We start from the raw sequence: 10,205 nt of genomic DNA, 5'->3' as shown, positions 1-10,205 counted from the left end.
CCGCCCGCTGTGGCGGGAGCTGCGGGCCCCTGGCGGCTCTCTCGGCTCCCCCTCGGGTTCCCCCGGTTCGGGAAACCCCCCTGTGCACCGCGCTAGGGCGCTCCGCTGCGGATCCTGCCGGCGCCGGAGCTGCTCGCCTCGGCGATATGTAATTATCACCCTTTGGATTTTTTGTTTGTTTATTTGACTTTTTTAAAACATATAAGGGGTCATCCATTTCTAGGTGAATGGATACATCCTAGAAAAATGGATTTAGGACAGAATGAAGTAATTTATTGCTCCAGGCTGACTTGGCAGAGGCAGTGACGGGATGTTTATCTTCAACACAAGAGAATGAACGTTCATATTTTAACCAGATTCATTTCCAAGAGAGCAAACACTGTGATACCATTTTCTTTCAGTATGCTTTATGGATGGTCTTGCCGCAGGACCCCCCTGGGCTTTCAGATTGGCCCCATTTGTGATTTGCAGTTGTGTTCCAAACAGAACCAGATTCTCTATTCCACCTAGTCATGTCCTAAGATTGCAATATTCAGATGTATATTTGCGCTGCAAGAGTTCCTGCTCCATTTCTGCTACTGGCTGGAGATTGTGGACCATATACCGAAATTACTAGTATGTATGCTATATTCAACTGTAGTCCTCCACCACAGAAGCTAATAGAAATGGTGCAACTCATACTATTTAGTGTGACTTGAAAAGATCTGCCGCAATTATGTTTGTCTGTATTCACTGAATAACCCACCTTCTTCTGGTGCTTATCAGTGTAAATACACACTTGGTTTCAGTGCTAAATCTGTATGATGTCTTAAAGCATGCTAATCTGCAATTTTGCAGATTATTGGGTAGCATTTTCTGTCTTGTCGGGGCCATTAATCCTCATGTGAATTTTATGAGAGTGATACCAAAACAAACAAAAAAAAAGAAAACAGAGTATTTTGCCTCAAATTCCTGTGCAAACTGTAATGGCGCAGCTCTTTGGGAGACCTTCCCACAGGCATACAGAACAAAATGCCATACACCACTCCAGCTGTTCTGATTTTTTCATTATGTCAAATGGCAAACTGTGTTTGAAGCTACATTTGAGTCTGCTGGTATTTCTGACTTACTCTCCTGCTTTGCCTGCAGATGGCTACACAACCGATGACATAGAGTTCTACTGGAGAGGTGGAGATAATGCAGTCACTGGCGTGGAGAGGATTGAGCTTCCTCAGTTCTCCATTGTGGAATATAGACTGGTGTCAAAGAATGTTGTCTTTGCCACAGGCAAGTATTGTCATTTGCCCACTTAGTGTTTACTTTCCTTGTGTATGACAATTACTGTTTTATTAATCATAATTAATCATTATTAATCATACTTATATATAGTCTGTGTTGTGTGTTTGGCTAAAGAAATTACTTACTTGATAAAGCCTGGAGACAGGAGTCCATGAAATAGCATTTCTTGTTTATCTTTCTTTTTCTTGTGTGTGTATGTGTGATACTTAACCAGCCACCTAAATATCTATGATCTAAACAAATATGAAGTCATTCACCTCTGAATCATCAGTTTAAATGTAGCCTACAGGGTTACTGATCATACATAAGTGTATTTTGGCATACCAGGTCAAAATGCCACCGTTTTTATGAACACCTCCCTGCAACTTTTCAGTGCATATTTTTTTTGTTGTTGTATAGTGAATGTAATGTCTTTTATATCTTTATTTGCACTGATGGGTATATAGTACTGTATACATAGCCAGGGCTTTTGTCATCATTGTTAAGATGCTAAAATTAAATCCCTGGGTTTTCTGCTTGTTTCCTTGAAGATGTAATAAAAGTTACTGGTAACTCACATCATGAGTTATGCCTTCAGGTGACAAAGCACAATGTTGATTTACGTTTTTAATGTTAGACACCAGCATAGGAAAATGTTGTTATGTGTGACAAGACCAAAGCAACACAGAAAGCCGTCAGCAAGTGTGGGGCTGCTATTTGGGACCTCCAGATTTTCAGTACTCTTCAGACCACAGGAGTGTGCTGTTCCATCTGTCCCAGTGTACTAGAACAAATGAAGCACAGCTCTATTATGTTTGTAAGCATCACTTCACCCACTCTTTGGACACAGCATCTGTTTCAAAGTACACAGAAACGCAAGTTGTATTTCAGAACAAAATGTAAATATTGCTGGGATTGAAATTAATATGAGGGGGTTTGCCAACTGCTGCTGTTCTTGTTTATCATTGTGAATGGAAGGGTGGGGTTTTTTTTAAAGAGAAATCAATACCCTAATCCTATATCCTCCATTCTGCAGCCAGCGTCACCTTTGGCAGCCAGGGCTTACCTGCCCCTCCACAAGACTGGACATACTTTTGTGGAATGGCTCTTTGGACAACAATGAGAATACAGAGAACTTATTTGGGAAGTTTTTATGACAGTCCAAAGCCACCCTTTAGTTCCATATGAAATACTTCAGTAAAGACATGATTTTTACTTTTTACTTTAGCCTAAATTCAGAGATGAGAGAGATTTGTTAAATTCAGGAAAAAGAGAAATCCAAAGGGCTGTGAGTCAAATATGAGAGAGAATGAAAACTGGGAGTAGACATTTATATGACTGACCAAATATTCAGAATCATAACAGTTCTTTCCAAAAAACCTTGTGGAAGGAATAAAAAAGTCTTGTACTTCAGGGTTTAAGACAGCTTGACATTAGGGAGTAGGATGAGACAGTCACAGAGAACAGATTACTCCGTGTTTTTTGTACCATTTTCTGAAGCATATAATGTGTGTCACTGATGAAGACACGATACTGCATTTACTATTATTTTGGTACAGGACATTATGAAAATGCTTGATTAATTATGAAATTTAGTGACACTTATTTCCATGCAGGGGAAACATCACAATTGTTTCTGAAGACCACGTATTTAATTGTAAATCCAAAGCATGCTAGTGAATCTGATGGATAAAGTCAGCATACTCTTTTCAAATTTCTTCTCAAGACCCTACTTTCTTATGGTCCTAGTAATTAGGGCCAGTTTCTACATTTTTGTGGAAAATAAGTAAGGCATGCTTTTTTTTTTTTGGCTTTGAGGTTATTGATGTCTCAAGGGAAGATATTAGTTCTTTGAGAGCCGTATCTCAGTGAACATTTCAGAGATTTCAGTACTAGTGTGCTTTGATTGTATAAAACTAAAAGAAGACTTCAGAGTCATGCCATAAACAGCTTTTGGAGTAGTTATTTCTCCTATCCTCCGTGAGGAACAGTGCTGTATAATCTTGTGTAACTTATGCAAATGGAAAAACCTGTTCCCATAGTTACTACTGAGAAGCAGCGGTAAGCATGAGAAAAACCCCATAGATAATGACATAAAGCTGTGCGGGGCTGCAAGAATACTGAAGGAACTGTATGCATGTTGAAGCATAGCATTGGAGTTGAAAATGATCTTGCCAAATCAGCAAAATTGGTCTGAAAAGAAGTATAAAAGTCAGTATGGACAAGTGCAAAATACAACATTTATACAACTAATTATTCCTATCCAAATTCAGGACAGGGAATACCAGGTTAGGCCAGAGTTCTGTGTGTAGAAATCCAGGGGCTACTATTGATCTCAGACTGAACGTGAGCCAATTACATCTTCTTGGGGGGAAAAAACCCCCAAAAAACCCAAAATCCTACAAGGAGTCTGACTTGCATTGCTAAGGCCTGAGCTGCGTATTTGTGGTCATGGGTAGTACTCTTCAAGACAGTCATGGAGCAATAGAAGGGGGTCTAGGGAAAATTAGCAAGTAGGAAGTCTAGAAAATGGAATACATGAGATAGCTGGAGAGCCAGGTATGATTGTGTACTTTAAAAAAAGAGAACACTTGATGGGAAATAAAGTCTTCAAGTGTCTAGAAGGCATCGGCAAAGACATGGGGAATAGCCTGTTCTCTTTATCCATGACGGAAAGAAGAGAAAGGAGTATTTAAATTGCTGTGAAGAAGAAATATCTGGTTTGACTATCCTTCTAACACCAGCCGAAGGCCATACAGGCTACCATAAGATATCTAAAATGGCACTGGATACCTAAGTGTCAGTAGCTGAATTAAGCTCGTAGTCAAATGATATCAAATCAGTGCTGTCAGTGGAGCCTAAAGAGCTATTCAGCGCTTGAACACCTCTATTCTGTCAAGTGAATAGCTCTTAGGACACTATTCAGTTGCCTAAACAATAGGTATCTGGTGCCTCAAGATGCTGTAGAGCATCCTGCTTAGCAGTTAGGCTGCTGTTCCAGAGTCTTACAGTCTTGTGTCCTATGTACCAATCTAGTGCTTCAGTATTAATTACTTAACTAGTATTAAGTTCTACTCTTCAGTAGTCTAAGGCATCTTAAATAGCATTAGACACCTCTGTATAGGCAATTAAATCACACCCTTAGAATCAGCTGGCTGTAAGTCTAGATCTCCGTGGTTTACACTGAGAGCTTATGTGTCATCCATGTGTAAATATCTGCATGGAAACACCTGAAATTTAGTGCCTAGACCTGTGAGCTGAATCCACCTCCTAAATGTTTGTTATCCAGAAATGCTAAAAAACTGAACAGGAATGGGGATATGTAAAACACCACCTAAAAGCTTCAAGATGCATAGCAGTCAGAGTGAGATTAGCAACAAGTTGGTAAGAGGAGGGTAATCTTAAAAGATGTGAAAATTAATTATTTGCTGTATTCTGAAAGATCAATCTGTAAAGTACATTTCCAATTAGCCGAAGAACCTTCCCAGAAGAACAGATTAAAATAAGAATTCTGTAACTGACCAACTCTGTTATCTTGGTTCATACTTGGGTAAAACAGCAAGAGACTAATTTAGCCTTGGAGCTAGATATTTCAGCTTCCTAGATTTTAATGAAATTGAAACAGAAACAAGTAATTACTTTTTACTAAGTGCCCAAATATATGAAAGAGGAATATTTTGAGCTCAGTTATTGATTAAGTATTTGTTTTCATGCCTGCATTCTCAATACTATTGTTAGATTTAAATACTTCAGGCCAAATTCTATTATTCCTGTACTATTTAAATTAGCTCATAAACATGAACATGTTATATGAGATGGGAGAAAGGGTAACAAATCTGGTCCCTGAACAGCAACACTGTTCTTTAGGCAAAAAACAAATTTTGATGGAATGTTAACAACTAGAATTTCCTGGTAATTAATCTTTAAATGTACTGAGCCTTAATTGACAAATCATTATCCAAGCATAATCAGGCAAGTAACAGTGTAATTGTTGAGCTCACCAAGAAAACTATTTTTATTAAACAAATTACACAAGATGGTTCCTTCTTAGATAAATAAAGATCTGGGCTTACAATCTTTGTTCCATGCTGGTTAGGACCCATCCTTTTCACTGAGCTTTGGCCATCCAGACAAAGAGGGGGAAGTAAGTAGGGGAAATAAGGAATGTTCCTTCTTTTAATTCTTTTTTTCCACAGATTCCTGTGGTCTCTTTGCTGGGGGTGAGATAGAGCAGAGATGGCAGGCTGGAGGCAGGGCCAATAGATCATCTGTGAAGGCATAAAAGCAATACAGGTGAAAGTGATACAAACTTTTGTCGTCTCAGGGAGAGCTACCTAAAGGAGAACTCTGTCTGCATAGTATGAAAAAACAAGGCTACCAGTTCATGTTTCAGTTTCAACCTGAACTATACAAAGACCAAATTATTCTGAAATGTCCCGAGATCCAGACCTCCCAATAAAATTTGAGCCTGGAAATCACAACAAAACAGGATGACATTCTATTTACCTCTGTGAAACTGAGCAATGTGTCAACTCCAGGAAGCAGCCATGATGCCAGCAAGACTTTTGGTTAGATTGCCCAGGAGCCGCAGACCTTCAAAACCTACCCTGAGACTTGCAGGGCTGGGATTCATCTTGCTCTGATTTAAGGTGAATATAATTTCAGTGTCTATATATGAACTAGGTGTCTTAGTTGATGGGAATCTACTCAATACAGTCTGTGGAGTCTGGAGACAAATTCAGTCCACCAATAGGAGTCTATTTTAGGAGAAGATGGATAATTCTCTAGGTTTCGTTTACTAGATTGACTAGATGAACTGACTCTCATGTAAATGTAATCGGAGCTTAAACACCTAGCTCATGTGTATGCAGTTCAAGTGAGTTGCTTTATCAACTGCTATTTGAGATGGCATAGTCTCAAATTTGAGATCAATTTGAGATCAGCCTTAGTCTCCAGCTGCTGATCAAAAAGATGTAGGGGCTATGTCATATCCACCAGCTGCGTGCTGGTGTCTGAGATGTCATAGGGCATCTCAAAAGGAACAGTGTACCTTCAGATTCACAACTGAATCTCTCTGTTACAGTCCAGCTCCAACTCTAGAGCAGGAAGACAGACAGCACTGACAGCCCTGGCCCTAGGTATGGTTCTTAGGGTTCTATCTTCTAGCTTCAGGACAAAGAACCTGGTGTTTGAAACAACTTTATGTTGACGTCTCTGGCCTTGAGGCAATCTGTCTGGAGAGTCCACCTCTAAGGCCAGGTCCCACTAGTTTCAGTAATTACCTTATCTCATTAGATGGAGATGGTGATGAGGTAATGGATGATGGTCACAGGTGAAGCATTCAAGATAAATGTTTAAACTTTGCTCTGTTACACTGTTTCTCAGTTCAGGATTTCGTTACTGAACATTACTGAAATACGTGACACGTTACTTCTCTCCACTGTTGACACACACCTCCTCCATCCACGCCATTTTCCCTGCTTTATCAATAGCAAAGTGCTCTCTTTCTTCTTTCTCTGAGGTTCCCCAATGCGTCCAGGGTCCTTGGCACTGGAGCAGCCCAAGAAGAGGCTTTGATTCAGTGATTCAGTTCCACTGAACCTTCTTAACTGAATCCTTCAGACTATTTATCAAAGAATCAGTATTTTATGGGAGATTTTCCAGTCATCACCTCTGTCAATGATACTCCACAGACACCCAAACCTGGACAGGACTTTTTGAAAGGAAGAGATTTATAGAGAATCCTTTACGTGGGTGGTGTATTATATGAAATAATTTTCCTCAACAGAGCTTTATAAAGATTTCTGTCTGATGCACTACTCTTATTGCAGAAAGGTGATCAGGTCTGCTACATTTTTAATGTATTTCATGATGGCAGGGTATGCTCCTGTTTTATTTACATAGTCTGCAGACACAAGGCCATGGAAACCCTTTCATAAGAAGCTCAATGAAAAAGTTAAGCTTTGTTAGCAAAAAAAGCAGGCATGGTTTCAAAGAGAGAATTTGTCTTTTGAGGTGAAACATTGTTCATTGGAAAATGAAGATGTTAAGCAAGCTAAAGTCTAAATGATTCTTTGCTGAAAATTATATTGACTGCTTTAGACAGCAGAAAACCTTGGTCTGATTTTCATGATGAAATAAATTCTTCTGACTCTACCAATATTCCTCTATTGGTGAAACTAGAAGGCATTTCATCGTGGAAAAAATTACTACTAATTGAAGTAATCACAGCAACCAAATAAATCTACCAGATACTTCTTTTTCCAGTGACAGTTCTTCTGAGATTGTTTGGTAAAACAGTTAAGGATAGTTGCATAAAGTTTGATACTCCCTGGATGCTTCTGCTGCCTGGAAACAGTGTAGCATTTTTTAAGTCATATGACTCAAAGTATACCTAACTATCAGGAATGTGATGAAGAGAAATCTGCAGTTTTCTATTCCTTCTTTTGCTTTCTCTCTCAGGAAATCCATCATTCTTGTATATATGGGCAAATGTAATTTCTTATGCTCATATGCGAACATATGAACATAATTTAAAGGGAAGTCTGTAATTTTTTTTTCTAGATGTAATCTTTCATATCTTGCACATACTTGCATTAGAATGGGAGGCATGTGATCTAATATCTAGTTGGGCCCTCAGTATGTTCAGAAAGGTTTTTTAGGATGTTGACTGTAACTAGACATTTTAGATGAGCTATTAGAAGTAACATATCTAAAACTAGTAATGCAAACACTGAAATCATGGAGCTAATGTTGTGCAAATGACTACCTTTTTCTTGTACAGCTGTACTCAGTTTTAATCCTCTTTGCATTTGGTGAAAGAAGTCACAATTTTTTTAACTGTTTGAGATTTCTAAATATATAAAATATATTCAGTAAGATTAACACCAATTTTGAAATACACCAGTTTGAAGTTAAATAATAAAATGCTTTGTTTGAAACATTGACATTGAGGTTATTTATTTTTTTCATTATTTTTTGCTCCAATTGTAACAATTCATGAATCCTATAAATATACTGTATATATACACACACACATATAAAATCATCTTTTTTTTTTGTGTAAAATATTTTTGGAAGAAAAATTCTGTCCAGCTCTAATTGATGTTAGAGGCCTTTGGATCTGGTCTGAAGGCTTTTCCTCACTGGGATTCATTACAATTTATTTTTGACACCACAAGTAGCATGTTTCTCATAGTTCAGATGTAATTAAGAAATGCCATCTCATGAACAACTCTTCCATGTAAATACAAAACTATGCACATTACTAATCCTCTCAATATAAATACTATACATAAAACTGTGTATTTGGATAAGCATTTTACTTGGAGACCTAAGCATCTGTTTTTTAAAACTAACTGGTGCTCACCCATCTGTTCAATAATCTAGAATAATTCACTCTCTCTTTTCTTCCCAAATACAAATTGCTTGGATATCACTATATTCACTGCAAGGTTTCTTTTAATACCAACCAGTAATACAGTGAAGGCATTTTCCCTACTGTTCTGCAGATGTCATACTACCTCATAAAATGTGCATGCTTTAGTTTCTACGGAAACTGAAGACAACTCTCTGCAAGTGTCTTTTCTTCAGTATAAATAACGCTGTTTTCCCCTCCCTTTCCTCAGGTGCCTATCCAAGACTCTCACTGAGCTTCAGGTTGAAGAGAAATATTGGATACTTTATTCTTCAAACCTACATGCCCTCCATACTGATTACCATTTTATCATGGGTGTCATTCTGGATCAATTATGATGCATCAGCAGCAAGAGTTGCCCTTGGTATGTGCTAAGAATGAGTGGGACATTAAAATGTCAGACTGAATGTAGGTTGTTAAAGTTAAACTAACTTCGGAGGTTGTTAAAGACTGCAACGTGATGTCAGTGTTTTGATATTCCAAAATCATTTACGTCAAAATCATGTCATTCAGTATTGCCTCAAAAGTGATGTTTTCCCCTGCGTACAAGAAAGTAGCTACCACTAAATCTCTGACATGAGCTGCTCATACAGGTCCCAGCCTTGTTCTCATCAAAGTTACTGTTGTTGTGAGTAGCTTCAGCAAGGGGACCAGCTCCAGAATCATACTCCAAGGGCTTGAGCATGGGCTTTTAGTCCAGCTCAGTGTGGGAAGACAAGTGTGGCTCCAAGCCTGCTCCTGAGGTCCTGGGTGCTTTAACTGACAGTGGCAGGAACAAACTTCAAGAACCATGTGCTCATTCAGAGCGCAGGGGCATGTCAGCTACGGACCATGACATCCCAGCTCACCCTCAGAATGCGTGGTATGCTAAGTGCATTTTTATGACAGCTTAGAGTGCCGTTTACCTCATGGCAGAAAAACATGGATTTGACACAGATTGGTGATCCCAGTCCAAGACCTTTTCAGATCAAAGTATTGTATAGATAAGCGAAGGTGGCTTCAAAATATCTCACAGGAAATATTTCGTCTGTTACAGAAGCATACTCAGGGATAGCTAGAGACAAGGAATATTAAATGGATCCATAAATAATCCTTATGACTACTGCTGCCTCTCATCTCATCCCAAATCCTGTCTTCAACCCTGTGCTTCCCAATAGCACATACCTTCCTTCCCAAAACTTGACAGTAAGCCTATGCTGTATAACTTCCTAGTATGCTCTCTTCCCTTCTTAAAACAGACACATATTCCCTAGTTCCCTTATTTTTCTGATGTATACCACAGCAAACTGTGACTCCAACCCATGCCCATGAGGTTCCCCTTCTCTGTACCTCCCAAGATCCCACATACCAAAGCAGGCTGGGCAGCTACACGTATACCTTTATGCAATGTAATATTACATCCTAGCATCTGAACTTGGATAACTGAAGATATTGTAGATTAACTGCAGTTACTGTACAGTAATTCTACAGATACTGTGGATTAGCTGGTGCATATGGGCCTGACACAATCTGGCATTACCACTCAGCAGCT

At 38.9% G+C, this 10,205-nt stretch overlaps 1 protein-coding gene across 2 annotated transcripts in view; it reads left to right on the top strand.

Annotated features, from left to right (window-relative positions):
- The window catches only part of GABRB3 (gamma-aminobutyric acid (GABA) A receptor, beta 3), a 36,273-nt gene that overhangs the window by 10,518 nt on the left and 15,550 nt on the right, over window positions 1-10,205 (top strand). For both annotated transcript variants that reach the window (XM_009323719.1, XM_009323711.1), the window contains exons 3-4: window positions 1,129-1,266; window positions 8,886-9,038. In XM_009323719.1, coding sequence (XP_009321994.1) covers window positions 1,129-1,266; window positions 8,886-9,038 — 291 coding nt within the window. The remainder of the gene's footprint in view (window positions 1-1,128; window positions 1,267-8,885; window positions 9,039-10,205) is intronic.

The sequence above is a fragment of the Pygoscelis adeliae genome, unplaced genomic scaffold, assembly GCF_000699105.1.
Source record: "Pygoscelis adeliae isolate BGI_AS28 unplaced genomic scaffold, ASM69910v1 Scaffold50, whole genome shotgun sequence".
In the NCBI taxonomy this organism is placed as follows: Eukaryota; Metazoa; Chordata; class Aves; order Sphenisciformes; family Spheniscidae; genus Pygoscelis; species Pygoscelis adeliae.
Note: the sequence above shows the minus strand (reverse complement) of the source record. Positions and strands in the feature narration are given on the sequence as shown.